Here is a 17,720-nt window from a genome sequence, read left to right as displayed (position 1 = left end):
GCCCGCCTCGTCAAAAGTGCAGTGAGGAAAAAAAGTTACAGCCGTTTCCCCAAATAGGCAAACCAGGAAGGGAATGGTGGTGGGGATCTTTCGATCATGTGATCTCCTGGATCTTTGTGCAGGGCTGGGCTGAAGCAGTGAAACCTAAGCCAATAATTTGATGACCGGGTGTGTATCCGGTAGGAGACACAAATAATCTACAGTACTTTGTGTCTCCTACCGGATACATTAGCCGGCAGGAGACGGGAATCAAATTAGGAATGCCACAAAAACAAAAATAAATCCATGGATTCAAGGCTTCATGGGGTGTGCAATTGATAGAAAATAAGTAATTTTTTGGGTGAACTACTCCTTTAAGGATGCTATCATGCAGCTTGGTTACAAATGTAAACTGCTTGTGTTCATATTTGGAAGCCTCGGTAATGTCCATAAATCAGTTGTGAGAGGCCTGCAGATTGCAGGAATGCCCAAGCCAAAAGCTAAGGCATTGGCAAAATTCTGTTCAATGTCTGTGATAATTGGCAGTCGCCATATATGGAGGAGGCGATGCTTCCTGTACCCGTGATCTGTATTCTGAAATACTTGTCGTTGAGTTTTTTTCCAAGTTTGTGCATCTACTGTACTATTGTTTGTGTTCAAGAATGTATTGTTAAAATGTGAACGCAAATAAATATGTTAAGTGTGTGTGTGTGTGTGTGTGTGTGTGTGTGTGTGTGTGTGTGTGTGTGTGTGTGTGTGTGTGTGTGTGTGTGTGTGTCTGTGTGTCTGTGTGTGTGTGTGTGTGTGTGTGCATGCATACTGTGCAAGTAAGTAAGCAACTGTGCACACAGTATTATCCTATTGCATCTACACATTTCCTTTCAATTCATAATATTGTTGCTGTTGGGGGCAAAAACCTCTTTTCGTCTCCATATTTAAACTTTTTGTGTATTTTTTTGCAAATTAATGCCCTGCATTATCATACTACAGCATCACACAAAAGTAACAGATCTACAAGCTCGAAACGCGGCGCGAAGCGACGCGTTTCGAGCTTGTAGATCTGTTACTTTAGCTATTTTTTTTCATTTGAATCCTGAAATTTAACAGCTTTGGTCATGTGAGGTTCCCACCTCGACAGAGACAATATATTTTTGTCCGTACAGAAAGACAGACCCTCCCCACCACCATCCATCCATCCATCCATCCATCCGCCCCCGTCTCACGCCGTTACGCCGTTCAATTTTCACTCGATCCCACAGGGAGATTATTCTTGGGCGCACAACGTCTATCCGACCATGTGTTAACACACTGGGACAGCGGGGGGGGGGGGGAGGGGGGGAGGGGAGAACAGAAGAAAAACATGCTAATCTTCACAGTATCCATTATTTAGTCTTTTGAGGAAAAAAAGCCTTTTTTTTTCAGGGAGAGGGTGAAAAAAAATTGCCACATTATGTATTGACTTAAGAATCTTAAATCTCTCGTGAATCAACTGACATTCTGATGAAGAGCCAACAGAGTGATCGAATACAGTATCTGCTGTAGCTACTGTATTATCTATAAGTTACGGTCTTATAATATCTTATCTTGGTTTTCTGAAACACTCATGTTGCTATATTATCACATCGTTCTCAAACGTTCTCATGTCAAGGACCCCCAAAATTATATGTATTCGGCCGCGGACCCCCCATCTCAAAATATTTAGTTCCAGGGACCCCCCGGAAGCAAATATTTGACGCTTGCTGACGCTTTAAAAAAATATATATTCAAAGATTTACACACATTTTCATGATTTCAAAAATAGCCAAAGTATAAAATAATGGTTAAAGTGGTTCCAATCTAAAATGACAGATGCTTTTTCCGGTCTTTATGGGTTAAATATATCTTTCTTTCTCTTCCCCTTGCTCCCACTGACCCGCTCTTCTCCCCCCCCCTGCCCTTTCTCTTTTTATGGAAATAACCAAAACGATGGAACTTGCACAAGAACTCATTTCACCCACTGTTTTGACACCAGTAAAACCTGTGATGTGACAATAAGGTTCGATTCTAAAAGTTGATTCTGCGTCCATATCCGTGGTGAGATATTTTCACCGAAGACATTTGGCGTAGAGGGGAAAAAAAGTGCATTTGGAACAAATGAAATGACCTGTCCCCATTTAGACTGACTACAAGAACAGTTTGATGTCAATTCTTATGTGTGTGTAGCCTGGTGTGCTTGGCTCGGAGGATCACACAGTGAAATCATGAGCGTTCATCTAACCGAGAGTGTAAAAAGTGGGCCCTCGCGGGTCCATTTTTTTTACACTCCAGGATATCGCCGTGCATGTTGGACACGTCAGCGTCTTTTCACACTTGTCAGTCATGGTTGTTGTGACGCTGTTGATATCAAAATGAGAGCTGGAGCCATAGCAACAGGCCCCCTGTTGACGCCGTCCAATAGGAAAGGTGCACTTACTCGCTTGGTTTCTCAGTGTCTGGCCCAGGGACCACCCAACCGGTCCAAATGGACCCCTTAAACGGGTCTGTAAGTCAGAGAGCGTATACAAATGAACCGAACGGACCCATGCGCTCTCAGAGTTAAATGAGCACTGTCTAGATTGGGGTTCCAAGTATAGTTTCGTTCAGCGAGTCTCAATCTTTTGAATGTCAAGTAAACCCAGTTTGAAATGCATTAGGCCACGGACCCCCATTTTGATACCGTTTTTTTTTTTTTCTCTCTTAGGGATGCTTCAAAAACAAAAAGAATTCCATGAATTCAATGCTTCATGGGGTGTGTAATTGATAGAAAATAAGTAATGTTTTGGGTGAACTACTCCTTTAAAGGAACTGCGTTGATAAAAGGAGGTTTAAGTTTAACATAAATCAAATATCTATGGCAAAAAAAGCAACTCCATCTGCACAGTACTTAAGCCAATAAAACAATTAACTAGCAGGCAGTCGCAAGTGACTGTGTCACAGCATATGTGTACCCTATGTCCTTCACACGTCAGGAGTGATGATAAAAACTATGCTGGTCAACTCCTGCATAGTCGGTAAGAGCTGTGTTGGGAAGGAAATCAAAGAGAGAACTCCATGTGTGATGTCACCTTATTAACAGCTTATTAAGTAGCCTATAGACCAATTATTTGTTTACCAACATTGAGACTGGATGCACAGGTGATTGTTTCATGCAATCAATTCTCAACCTGTTGTTTGGGGGTGCGCTGGATTCAGCACACCCCGAGGGGGGTGACCCCACTTTTTGGGGGAAACGGCGTTCTAACGGAACACTCACGCTCCTCCGAAGAGCTGCATGCCGAGCAGGGCAAACACCACGATGAAGAGGAAGAGGAGGAAGAGCAAGCTGATGATGGACTTCATGGAGTTGAGCAGAGACACCACCAGGTTCCTCAAGGAGTTCCAATATCTGAGGAACAAGCACATGAGGGAAGAGACACTCAGGAACACAGGAACGCTTTGTCATGTGGTGGAAGAAGTACTCCCATTTGTGTGTGCTTAATGCATTAAGACCGGGAAAACATCTGCGTCATTTTAAGATTTAAAGTATAAAATAATGGTTAAGGTGGTTACACAGACGCGTTCCCGGTTTGAATGGGTTAAAAGTACCAATATACTGTAATGTAATGATTACTTTGTTGCAAGTAAAACTCAATGCATTGAAATATTACTTTAACCCATTAAAACCAGGAAAGCGTCATTTTAGATTTTAGCGTTGGCTATTCAAAAATAGCACAAGCCCTGTGCCGCGCTGCAAGCTTCTACATCTGCTATTTTTTTACATTTTGGAAAAATCTTGAAAGTGTCTTCTCTTCTGGGGGTCCCTGGCACAGAACATTTTCAGATGGGGGTCCGCGGCCAAATACATATCATTGTGGGGGTCCTTGGCATGAAAAAGTTTGAGAACCACTGATTTAGAAGACATTTATAGAATGTAGGCCTCAAGTCTAAATGTGTTAAGTATTGGAATTTAAGTATTGGCAACGACATACATACAGTGCAGTACACACACACACACTACAGTACCAAATGTTAGTATACTCATTATGCAGAACTCATATTATTGAATTGTAATTAGTAGACAGAGAAGGGAGGGGATAAAAGATAATAATAAATCTGGAGGTATCATAGAATACACAATATAATCCTCAGTGTTCATTTGTATATTTGTACTCTCTCAGAGTTAGATGAACCCTCAGGATTTTACAGTCTAGTAAAACAAATCAATGTGTCAAGGCCTGCAGGCGCCAGCTGTACTGAATCAGAGGATTAGCGGCTCGCGGAGTGAAATAAAAGGATGCCTATCAAACTTTAATAGGATTGTCAAGTCAGCGTGACAACGGTTATTGTTATCGCTTATATGGGAACGTCAAAACCCATGTATGCTCAACGAGTCAAAGAGTTCAAATAATTAGCAGAAGCAGTCGTATTAATTTCCGGTTTTGAAATTCCAGTGTTAGCTTTGAGGTTCGCCGCGTCCCTGGGTCATGTGCTGAAGTGTTACGTGTCCTCTGATTAAAGACCACGTAAGTCTTGATTTTGCGTGCGTGCGTGCACAACTCGTCACCGACACTGTCAGGCAGAGACCTTGTATCTCCATATTTCACCTTTTGACATTTGTCTGCATTATTTCATACTTCGTCGTATGACAGTGTCACGCAAATACGGTGAATACAGCTGAGCTACAAGCTCACAATGTGTTGCGAGCTTGTAGATCCACTATTTTTGCAGAATTTTGGATATATTTTTAAAATATTCACATACCCAAAGTAGGCTGAAAGAGATTACGTGTGTCTGTGGGTTTTATAAATATTCAACCAATGAAAAGTATTAACAATAGCTTGTGACTATTTAGTCACATAACTACATTGGATCATTGGAACACAGGCTCTATTTTCCATTTCATGAAGAGTAACCGTTTTGGACATACACGGTTTCTGCCAGACAAGAGACAATGTACTCTATTTCATTCTGCATCTCAGCCTCCCTCTCTCTTCCCGTTTGTTCCTCTATTTCTCTTTCTCTATTCCTCCCATTCTCTCTCCAACCCCCTGTCTATTGTCTCTTTCCCTCCATTCTTGTTCATGTGTCTATGGAGGTATATATATACAGTAAAGTATGTGCATGTGAAGAGGCTTCGGTTCGTGGACAACTCACTTGGTGACTTTGAATATCCTCAGCAGTCTCAGGGCTCTCAGCACACTGATGCCGAACGATGCTCCGGGTTTGATCATGTCCCAGATGACCTCAAAGATACTTCCCACAATCACCTGCAGAGGAGAGGCAACAACAATTAACCTTCTGTGTTTTAACTACAAGCAAACAACACTGTGAAACAATCAAATTAGCCACATGAATGAAACGCCCCCCCCCCCGGGCCCCCTAAATAAAATGAATACAACACTATCCCTATCCCTATTCTGGGGAAGAACATTTGACCAAAATAGCCAATCTACAAGCTCACAATGCGTTGCAAAGCGGTCAAATAAGTACTATATAGCAGTGGTTCTCAAACTTTTTCATGTCAAGGACCCCCAAATGAACACTTATTAGCCCACGGACCCCCATTTGAAAAGTTATGCCAGGGACCCCCCTAAGAGAAGATTTTTATGGCCCTATAGCAGTGATTCTCAACCATTTTAATTTCAAGGACCCCCAATTTGACATGCATTAGGCTATACGGACCCCCATTTAATGGCATTTCCATCTCTGGGACCTCAATTCATGTTGTAAAATCAATGTTAATTTAACTCTGAGAGTGTACAAATGGAACCAAATGGACCCGTTAGGGTCCATTTGGTTCCATTTGTACACTTTCAGAGTTACAGACCCATAAGGGTCCATTTGGTTCCTATCCATCATTTAGCTGGGGACCCCCTGGAACTCCCTCAAGTACCCCTGGGGGTCCCCGGACCCCACTTTGAGAACTAAGGGTATATAGGGTTTAAGTGGTTAAACATAACTAAATCTAAGTCACACTGTTTTTCTGTTCTTTTTATGTATTAGTTTATTTGTATCAGGGACCATTCAACAAATGAATTCATCTCAAGCAAAGAGAAAAAAAATGCTTTGTACCATCTGTAGTCGCTGGGCAGGTGAACAGAATCAATGAAACAGTATTTCCGTGTGTTTATTGAGTGTTAATTGAACAGTATATCAATAAACGTATTTCCACTACAAATGTACCAATAATCTATCATACCTACCTAACTTAACATCCACTCACGCACACACACACACACACACACACACACACACAAAACTGTAAAAAAAACAAAAAATATAAAGCTGAATAAAAAAATCTAAACACCACATAGCATACATATTAAGAGTTATATACACATGGTCTTATGGTTACTTACCCCAAAGTCAAAGCAGTTAAAGGAAGAATGGAAGTAGTTCCTGACTCCTAGGCCGTACATCTTCAAGGACATCTCTGTCAGAAACAACCCTAGGAACACAAACTCTGCCGTATCTAAGGGGCAGAGTGACAGGTTGATCTGTGTACATCGTCGCTGTCCAATGTAGTTATTATTTAGTCACAAGATCAATATTTTATAAAAACACACACAGACTTAATTGTTGTTTTCCAACAATATGTGATCTACAAGCTCACAATGCGTCACATCGAGGTACGTTGTGAGCAGGTAGACCAGGAATTTTTTATACTTCTCCGTGACACTATGGTATGACGAAGAACAGAATTAATTTACTATCAATTACACACCCCATCAAGTCCTTGAATTCATGGAGATTTTTTTAGTTTTTGTCGAATTCCTGAACCAATAATTGGATGACCGGTGGAGTGTCCAGTAGGAGACTCAATGACCTGGTTCATGGGGTGTGTAATTGATAGAAAATAAATACTTTTTGGGGTGAACTACTCCTTTAACTGTGTGTATGTACTTTATGTCGGTGTGCATAGAGCGCCGAAGTCTGACGTCACTGCCACTAGAGGGCGCCGTTTCACGGGTTTGTGGCTTTATTTTTTGTGTTGAAATCCCCATTTGGGAATCTTAGATCACGTCATATAAGAACTGTGTTCCAAACATAAACACACCACCCTGGCGTTTTTGTCAGGGGGGTGGCTCTGCATCGTTTATGGTATTCATTCATATTTGATACAGCCTGTTTCTGGCGAAAATGGAATTAATTCTGCCTTAAAAGTCTTAAGAACTACTACTTCCGGTTCTGAAATCACTGTCCCTACAGCAGCCGCGTTCATGGGAAATGTAGTCTTTGGGTTGTTTGACTTGTTTCTAGTGTTTATATTGTGTTACTCTTTGGGTAAATGTGTACATTTACACCTTCAGTCGATGCTTCATATCCATATGAGTAAAATCGCCAGGGTGGTGTGTTTATTTTTGGAACACAGTTCTTATATGAGGCGATCTAAGATTCCCCAATGAGGATATCAACACAAAAAGTAAAGCCACGAACCTGCGGAAAAGGACCCTCTACTGGCAGTGACGTCAGGACTTCGGTGCTCTATAGGCTGTATGCACAGCAGCCATATTCATAGGCGGCGGGTGAGCCGGACATTTGGGAAGGCTAATACGGGACACATGTACGCGCGCGCAGCGCGCGTACATGTGTCCCCCTCCCGCGCGCGTGCTTTTTTTTTCGGGTTTACCGCGGATAAAGTTACTTTTTGGTTACTTTATTTCGGTTTTAGGGTTAGGGTTAGGGTTAGATATTGACCAATTTATACAGAGCCCCAGGATGAAAATTGAATAATGCTGCGCACATTTATTATATATAATTTGCTCAATTTCAAAACATTTCCAGGATAACATTTGGGAAGGCTTAGCCTACCCTAGCCTTCATTACCCGCCGCCTATGGCCATATTCGATTGTTAAGACGTGACGTTGCGCCCCGCTAGAATAACTTCCGGGTCCAAGTGTTTTAATGTTAATAATAATAATGTTAAATCATAATAATAAATAAATACTTTGTACTTCTATGATATTAGCATTAAGACCCTTATTAACCCTCAATGGTTCATTTCTGAAAAAGGAGGTTATTGTAAAAAGATTTACGGGTTCCAACATGTTGTTTACAATGAAGAGTGGACGGCGCTGGTGCCTTTTGGACCCGGACGTGACATCGGACTACAAAATTACGTCAGACTTAAGAACCGAATTATCACTTCCTTCACAGGTGTTACCAGTGATACTAATGAAGGCTCTGTTCCATTTAGTGTAGCACAGTAGTTCTCAGATTTTTCAATTTCCACAAACCCCCATAACTCTGAGAGTGTACAAATGGAACCAAATGGACCCTTACGTGACCATTTGGTTCCAATTGTACACTCTCAGAGTTACACACCCGTAAAGGGACATTTGGGAGTGTTTCCAGTGAGCCAACATGCACAATATCAGCACCCTGACTCTGTCTGACCAGAATGGAACAGAGCCTTCATTAGTAACATTGGTAACACCTGTGAATGTCTTACAATATGGCTGCTGTGCATAGAGCCTATTGCACGTGTACTACATCGAGTGTCACTTACAGAGAGCCCTGGTGAGCCACTCGGGCTGGTCATAGTGCACGATGGCCACGCACAGGGTGTTGAGGCCCACCAGACACAGCACGATCCAGTAGAAGCTCTGGGCCTTCACCATCCGGCGGATGCAGAAGCGCATCCTCTTCTCCTTGCGGCGGAAGTAGGACGAGCCGTCCATCTTGCCGCTGCTCTTCACGCTGGCCCGACCGAACGGAGAGCCGGGGGGAGCTGGGGGGGGGGGGGGGGGGGGAGTGGGGGAAAAAAGTACTCAAATGTTTTCCTCGAGTAAACGTATCGACACTGCAATGTAGAAGTACTCTGTTACAAGTGAAAGTCCGTTATTTAAAAAAAAGTACAAAAGTATTGGTATCAAAATGTACTTAAAGTACCAAAAGTAAAAGTACAAAAAATGTTTGAAAATAGCAGATCTACAAGCTCACAACGCGTCGCGATGCGACGCGTTGTGAGCTTGTAGATCGGCTATTTTCAAATAGCCTAGGTATAAAATAGGGCTAAAGTGGAGTCTAGGACCTGGCTAAGATATGTATGCACTTAATTTAGGAGAGAATATCTCAACTGTTCTTGGCTAATATGACCCCAGGGAACAACTTAAGAACTGTGACTAAGTCTCTATCCGGGACGAAATACCCGAAAATGACCACGCCCTTTTTAAAATGACCATAACCGGTGCACTACTTCCAACATGGCTCTATCTGCTAAACCGTTGGAGCTACAGATTTACTGAGGTGCTCAAAATGTTCAGAATACTTATGTTTAGTGAAACATAGTAAAGTGTAAAATGTTTAATTTGATATTTGACAGTACAGCTAAAAGAAACTAAAAACGTATTACAGTCCAGGGCCATAGGGATATTTTTGCACGAATCAATCTAAGAGCACCACATTTGTCCCAGATGTAATCCAGGGCATGCTCTAATGAATTAGCAAGGGTGCCCGAGCCAGCGACCTTCAGGGTCATCATAGTGGCCAAATCTAATATGGCTGCCACCTGACAAAGTTTTTGGCTATAACGTTTGAACCACATTTTGAGCTATGAATGCAAACTTGGTGTCTAAATCATGTTTTTTGACAATTAGAAACATGTTTGAATGCTTATCTTTATTATTTAATCCATCTAGAGGACACTCGTTTTATTATCACAAATATGGCCACTATGTTATGAAACAACCAATGTATCTTACGATGTAATTTTATTGAAACAAGAAAGATTTAACAGTAGAACTAATTCCTATGATGATAGGCCTACAGCTACAGCTAATACAGTATGTTCAACAATGCTCAGCATAAAATGTAATACTATATAGTATTACTATTCTATACACCATTGACTAGTATGATATCATACAGTACTAGTCAAAGGTGTATAGAATTGGTGTTTACAACAGCAACAGCTTTACTGGCAAGATAGGTCCAGTAAGGTTCACACTAGTCATGGAGTCCCAGTACCAGCCCAATTTGAAATCTGGGATAGTTTGTTGGACGGAGGTTGTCTGATTCCAATAGGAGCTGGTCTGCAGCAGTTTTTACATTCTGAAACAGAGCATCTTGGGCGGGAGGAATGTTCTTGAGGGACTGAGAAAAGCCACTGTCAGGATTCATCTACTCTGCTGTGGCCACCACGGCTCTTGCCGTACAGTATATGATGATGACCATATACTCCAATCCTTGGACTAAAAACAGTCATCACCCCGAGGAATCAAAAGGTGTGTGTGTGTGTGTGTGTGTGTGTGTGTGTGTGTGTGTGTGTGTGTGTGTGTGTGTGTGTGTGGGGTGCAGTACGATGCAGTATGTATCAGTTATTGCTGATTCTGCTGTTCTGTTGTTGTAGTAACGCAAGACACATTCCTAGCAACGATTTGTTGTTTAGCAATTAACTATTCTGGTTCTAATTTGAACATATTGTTCAAATTCCATACACCTTTGACTATTATGATAGTATTCACTTTATGCTGAGCCTTGATGTGCATACTGTACTGGCTGTTGCTGTATCATTTGGATTCTATAGCCATATTATATTGTTTCGATAAAATTACATTGTTTTCTCCAGGTTGATCTTAACTCATTCCTACAACTACTGTATACACTCAATCTGGATGAAACTTTATGTTACAGTACATGTTACATATGTTACAGTTTGGCATAGTGGCCATATTTGTAATAAGCAAGTCAGAGTGCTCTAGATGGATTCAATCATAAATATAAGAATTCCAATGTGTTCCTAATGTTCAAAAAGCATAAAGTAGACATCAAGTTTGCCAAAAATGACAAAGATTAAGGTAAGTGAAACAAATTTGCAAAACTAATATTTCTTTGAAATATGCAAAATATTGGTCCAGCCACACCCAGTCATAAAGATAAGCATTACAACATGTTTCTAATTGTCAAAAAACAGGATTTAGACACCAAGTTTGCTCAATTATAGCTCATCTGGTTCAAAGGTTTTAGCCAAAACCTTTTTCAGGTGGTGGCCATATTGGATTTGGCCACAATGATGACCCAGAGCGTTGCTGGCTCAGGTACCCTTGCTCAATCATTAGAGCATGCCCTGGGTTACATCAATTTAGGTGCTTTTAGACTGATTCACACAAAAGTATTCCTATAGCCCTGGACTGTAATGTGTTGGCAGTTTCTTTTGCGTTTTTTAGCTGTTCTATCTTAAAATATCAAATTAGAAATATTACACTTTACTATGTTTCCATAAACATAAGTATTATGAACATTTTGAACACCTCAGTAAATCTGTAGCTCCAACGGTTTAGCAGATAGAGCCATGTTGGAAGTAGTGCACCGATTATGGATTAAGTTGTTCCCTGGGGTCATATTAGCCAAGAACAGTTGAGATATTCTCTCCTAAATTAAGTGCATACATATCTTAACCAGGTCCTCTATAATGTAATCATTTATATCTGCAAACAAAGTAACTAGTAACTAAAGTGTTCAAATAATTGTAGTGGAGTAAAAGTACAATATTTGCCTCTGAGATGTAGTGGAGTAGAAGTATAAGTATAGACAATTGGAGAGAGAGAGAGAGAGAGAGAGAGAGAGAGAGAGAGAGAGAGAGAGAGAGAGAGAGAGAGAGAGAGAGAGAGAGAGAGAGAGAGAGAGCGTATAAAGGGTTAGGTGGAGGAGAGAGGGATGGATAGAGGAGAGATGAGGAGGAGAGAGAGAAATGGGAGAGAAGAGCATGAGGGAGAGGAAGAGGAGAGACGCGGATGGAGGCGAGAGAGGGGAGTATAGAAGGAGCGTAATGGATGAGTTTTCACGGCCTGGGAAAAGGTATTGACTTCTCCAATAATGATGGATGTGTTTTAATTCATGGAATGAAAAAATGCAATCCTGAGATGTTGAAAATGATTTTCTTATTTTCACTGTCATCGTTCAATGGCGTGAGCAGTGTTGCCAGATTCTGTGAGAGAAACAAGCAACCAGGTCTAGGAAAACCAGCCCAAAAGAAGCGACTGTTCACCAGGCACAGCATCTCATCTCATAAGCAAAGGACCCACGCTTGTACTGTAGTTCCAACACCCATGGTTAATATAAAGATTATAGTTTAGAATTTTTCATTCGTTTTTATTTTAATTCATTTTGACTTTATGTTTTCAATTTCAGTTTATTTTTTCGAACAGTTTTTAAAGTGGGTATGCTAGTTTAATAATCTCCGCTAGGCCGAAAGCGTGGCCCAGACTACAGTATGTTTTTGTCTACACGCTCCAAACAAAGTTGAACTTTTCTGGTTTCTACAGGTCAGTAAGAACAAAATGACGTGATAGAGCAAACAAACAGTTTGCATTGATTCTCTTAATCAGTTTGCATTGATTCTGATTAACATTGATTCTGTTAATCAACAAACTGCTGATTACAGGAACAAACTCTTAATTTAACTTGGTGGTTGCTTGCTAGCGACGGTCCTTGCAAAATAAAGCGCAGCATTGCTAGCTTCTGCCATGGCCAGCCAGCAGTGATACTAGCTCCTATAACTACGAGATGAAAGAGTAAGATTATTGTGCGCACAGCTTGTCCTTGACACATATTTGCATGGAAAACAGCCATGGGAGTAAGTAATATTGATATTCATTTATTTCTATGAAAATCAATTATCTCGCTTATGCTCATTGCCAAACCAACGGACGAGCAATAGCACAATTTCTACACGTGTTGGGAGTGAGACATGAATATTAATTGTAATAAATGCTGCACGTGACTCTTTTGCTACACATCAATTTTTGCCATGTAATGAGAGAAGATAATTACACTTATTTCCCCTCTGGGTGATGTGGTGCAACGACCAGATTGAAACAGCTACAAATTCAGAGTCTGGGTAAAGTAGGCTCCACGACAAAGGTGCTGTGATTATGCACACATTAAGCTTACGTTTTGTGTTTGATAATGGACACACAACGGCCCCAATGACAGTGAAGTGTCAATTTAAGAAAAAAAAAAGTATTTTAAAGAAAGAAAGAAAAGAAAAAAGACAATTACTGCATCAACGCAATCAACAAACGAGGACACGGAGGATTTCACAGTGCAGGATGAAATAGCCTTTTTTTTTTTACGGAGGCTTTCATTGGAAAGGTCCGCCGGGTGAATCGGCACTAACTGAAGGCTAAAGGTGCATCGGCGGCAATGTTCCGATGGGATAAAAAAGCAGGAGTATATTAACCTTTAAGACCTGGAACGCATCTGTGTCACTTAAAAAGCATTATTTTACACTTTGGCTATTCAAAAATAGCAGATCTACAAGCTCATAGCGCGGCACTGAGTGCCGCGCTATGAGCTTGTAGATCTGCTATTTTTGAAAAAATCAATTTTTTTTTGCAAATCTTGAGATTTGAGTTACAAAAGCGAACATTTGTAACTCAAATCTTTGCTTCTGGGGGATTCAACAGTATTTTTTGAAGAAATGTATGTCGCCATAATATCAGTGGTTCTTTTTTCCATGTCAAGGACTCAAAATATGTTGTTCCAGGGACCCCCGGAGGCAAAGATTTGAGTTCCAAATGTTCGCTTGAAAAAAATATATATTCAAAGATTTGCACACATTTTCACGATTTCTCAAAAATAGCAGATCTACAAGCTCATAGCGCGGCACTCGGTGCCGCGCTATGAGCTTGTATATCTGCTATTTTTGAATAGCCAATGTGTAAAATAATGCTTTTTAGCTCAAATCAAGAAGTGACACAGATGCGTCTCCAGGTCTTAAAGGGCTAGATGAGAGGCTTACCGCCGTGAGTCAGGTCCACGTATGGATCATCTCCTTCCTCTGCCCCGATCAGGTCGCCTTTACCCTTCTTAATGGCCTTGCCTCGTTTCAGCACTACACGTACACAAGAGAGAAGAGCATAAGACACGCCTGACCTGTAGAGTAGAAATAAGCAGTGGTGGACTAGAAGTACTCTGTTACATGTAAAAGTCCGGAATTCAAAATGTACCAAAAATAAGTGTACTACAGTGTTTGAAAATAGCAGATCTACAAGCTCACAACTGGTAGATCGGCTATTTTCTAATAGCCTAGGTATAAAATAGGGCTAAGGTGGTTAATGTATGTTTTATAATGTAATAATGTATATCTGCAAAGTAACTAGTGACTGAAGTTTTCAAATAATTGTTGTGGAGTAAAAGTACAACAGTTGCCTCTGAGATGTAATGGAGTAAAAGTAAAAGTATAGACAATTGGAAATACTCCAGTAAAGTTAAGGTGCCTCAGAATTGTACTTAAGTATAGCACTTCAGTAAATGTACTTAGTTACTTTACACCACTGTACAAGAGACCTATGGACAAGCAACACAGCCCCTGCGACAGTGTGTGTGTGTGTGTGTGTGTGTGTGTGTGTGTGTGTGTGTGTGTGTGTGTGTGCGTGCGTGCGTGCGTGCGTGCGTGCGTGCGTGCGTGCGTGCGTGTGTGCGTGTACGCACGCACGCGCGTGTGTTGGTCGGTTCAGGGTGGGGGAAGGGCTAATTGGAATCTATGAATAGCGGGCATCAATCACGTTTTTTTCCCATTCGCAGATTTTCCGCCTTCCTGCTTGAAGTCGGCCTCGGAATGAGAAACTGCCATCTCCACATGAATGGGACGGTCACGTGACCCCCTCTGTGTCACAGAAAAGATTTGTCACTTTGCTGACATGCACAGCTTTGCCCCTTCACTCACAGTTAAGTGTACTTAGTTTGCGCGCCAGTGTCGCGCGGCCAAAGACGGCAGATCTACAAGCTCGCCGTCAGTGGTGGGAAAAGTACTCAAATTCTTTACTTAAGTAAAAGTACCAATATTGCAATGTAAAAATACTCTGTTACAAGTAAAAGTCCAGAATTAAAAATTTACTTGAGTAAACGTACAAAAGTATTGGCATCAAAATGTACTTAAAGTACCAAAAGTAAAAGTACTAAATATTTGAAAATGGCAGATCTACAAGCTCACAACGCGTCGCGATGCGACGCGTTGTGAGCTTGTAGATCGGCTATTTTCAAATAGCCTAGGTATAAAATAGGTTTAAAGTGGTTAATGTATGTTTCATTATATCATAACTTATATCTGAAAAGTAACTAGAAACTAAAGTTGTCAAGTAAATGTAGTGGAGTAAAAGTACAATATTTGCCTCTGAGATGTAGTGGAGTAGAAGTAAAAGTATTGGAAATTGGAAACAATCAAGTAAAGTACAAATACCTCAAAATTGTACTTAAGTACAGTACTTAAGTAAATGTACTTGGTTACTTTCCACCACTGCTCGCCGTGCGCGGCGATCCGACGCGGTGTCAGCTTATAGATCGGCTGTTTTCGCGTGCGACACTGCCGCTCAACTAAGTATAAATCAGGCTTACATAAGCCCAGGGCAGAGTGAGGGAGGAATTAATGTGTTTTTTTTTCCACTATAGGAACCCTAGGAGGAATCATTCACAGACTGAACGCTGTTGGTGCAATGTGTTCATTGCAATACTTCATGTTTATTGCTTAGAAAATGCTGCCCTTTATCATTTCTAGGCATCTAAATTATTGTCTGGACCTCCTCCTTGAATATATCAATAGAAAAACATTTTTTTGCAAAATGTTCTGTCATCTTTGGACTAGATCGACCATTGGTTCTCAAAGTGGGGTCCGGGGACCCCCAGGGGTTCTTGGGGGGGGGGTCCCCAGAGAAACGTGTTAATATAGCATCACAATAATTTTTGAAAGATTGTGAAGATTTGTGCAAATATTTGAATATAGTATATATTTTTTAAGCAAATATTTGTAACTCAAATCTTTGCTTCGGGGGGTCCCTGGAGCGAAATATTTTGAGACGGGGGTCCGCGGCCAAATACATATAATTTTGGGTGGTCCTTGACATGAAAGAGTTTGAGAACCACTGGACTAGACTGTATTTTGGAAACGGTAAATGCCAATTTTGAAATCAAACATTTTGAAGTCTTCTGTATATTCGTGTCGTTTGGCTCGGATTGACATTTTGTTCGACGCTCCCACCTGCCATTCAGGATGAAGGCCAAATTAATATGTTGTGCTCCAGTAATAACAGAGTGGCATTTCTGTGGCAGGAAGACGGGGCATTTTAATCCTCTGCACAAAATTCATGAAATACGGCTGTTACTGTATGTGCTGTATTTATTCATTTTATTTTTTCAAACCACTTTAACCCAGCCGTCCCTACATTGGGCACATCATTTTAGGCGCACGTTTCTTTTTTTTTAATGCAGTGGTTCTCAACCAGTGGTTTGGGGACCACCAGTGGCCCTTAAGGGGGGGTACAAGGGGGTTTTAACCACATAGCTTTGGCTATTCAAAAATAGCCAAAGATCTGCTATTTTTGAAAAATCTTGAAAATGCGTGCATATCTTTGAATATATATATATTCTTAAAGCAACTTTTTTACTCAAATCTTTGCTTCATGGGGGTCCCTGGCACAAACATATTTCAGATGGGGGTCCGCGACCAAATGTATATCAATTTAGGGGTCCTTGGCATGAAAAAGGTTGAAAACTACTGTTTTAATGTAAAAATCTTCTACATTTTCAAAAATGATTCTAGCCGATGTGCAAGCTTGTAGATTCGTCGATTTTTGCTATTCACCGTACGATGAAGCATTGTAGGGCTTACTGTAAGTGGGCAAAGACTATCGTGTGTGTGTGTGTGTGTGTGTGTGTGTGTGTGTGTGTGTGTGTGTGTGTGTGTGTGTGTGTGTGTGTGTGTGTGTGTGTGTGTGTGTGCGCAGGAGGGCATTTTAAGCGTACAGAGAGACAGGAAACCAATGGCAGAGAGAGGAGAGACACACACGGCAGGAGTGGGATTGCAACTCGCGACCAAAGCAGCATGTGGTCAATGCACCGACTGCCTGAGCCACCAGCAGGCATGACATCTTATCTGGAACATATCCTGCCAGCCTGCGGCCACTTGTGTGTATGGCATGTGTGACACGTCTGTGTGTGTGTGTGTGTGTGTGTGTGTGTGTGTGTGTGTGTGTGTGTGTGTGTGTGTGTGTGTGTGTGTGTGTGTGTGTGTGTGTGTGTGTGTGTGTGCGCGTGTGTGTGCGTGCGTGGGGTGCACATTCCCTATAACTAATCCAATCAAGCCTTTGCTCTAAATCCTACTAATTACGCCTGGCTTCCACACCAGGCCTTAATTGGCTGAGATTATGGACCTGCTACAATGGTGAGAGATAGGAGTGGCTACAGATGTGTCTCTACAGCGGAGACACCACCTCCAGCTGTGTGCGTGCGCGCGTGTGCGTGTGTGTGCGTGTGCGTGTGCGTGTGCGTGTGTGTGTGTGTGAGTGAGATAAAACAGCAGGAAGCGAGTCGAGAGAGAGAGAGACAGACAGAGACAGAGAGAGAGAGAGAGAGAGAGAGAGAGAGAGAGAGACAGACAGAGACAGAGAGAGAGAGAGAGAGAGAGAGAGAGAGAGAGAGAGAGAGAGAGAGAGACAGACAGAGACAGAGACAGAGAGAGAGAGAGAGAGAGAGAGAGAGAGAGAGAGAGAGAGAGACAGACAGACAGAGAGAGATAGCAGGGAGCTGCTGGGTGTTCCATGCTGAATGCAGGTTGTTGTGTCTGTGCTGTCAGAGCTCCTGGGCTCTGAAACAACCTGCCCGAGGAGCTCAAATTGGATAGATCAATATCTCACTTTTATCTATAAGGCCTTCAGATTAACATTTAGAATTTATTTTTTTCCCCTTTCTTTATTAATGCTATTTTTTTTTTTACTTAAGTAAAAGTATCAATACTGGAATATAC

General features: G+C 41.5%; 1 protein-coding gene across 8 annotated transcripts in view; it reads right to left on the bottom strand.

The window, feature by feature from the left end:
• Positions 1-17,720, bottom strand: part of cacna1bb (calcium channel, voltage-dependent, N type, alpha 1B subunit, b) — a 262,230-nt gene that overhangs the window by 117,742 nt on the left and 126,768 nt on the right. For all 8 annotated transcript variants that reach the window (XM_084046067.1, XM_084046073.1, XM_084046069.1 and 5 more), the window contains 5 exons: positions 13,722-13,814; positions 8,487-8,708; positions 6,336-6,448; positions 5,131-5,243; positions 3,251-3,382 (listed from right to left, as the gene is read on the bottom strand). In XM_084046067.1, the coding sequence (XP_083902193.1) occupies positions 3,251-3,382; positions 5,131-5,243; positions 6,336-6,448; positions 8,487-8,708; positions 13,722-13,814 (673 nt within the window). The remainder of the gene's footprint in view (positions 1-3,250; positions 3,383-5,130; positions 5,244-6,335; positions 6,449-8,486; positions 8,709-13,721; positions 13,815-17,720) is intronic.

This window comes from Gymnoscopelus microlampas (genome assembly GCF_963454915.1).
Source record: "Gymnoscopelus microlampas genome assembly, chromosome: 21".
Classification (NCBI taxonomy): domain Eukaryota; kingdom Metazoa; phylum Chordata; class Actinopteri; order Myctophiformes; family Myctophidae; genus Gymnoscopelus; species Gymnoscopelus microlampas.
Note: the sequence above shows the minus strand (reverse complement) of the source record. Positions and strands in the feature narration are given on the sequence as shown.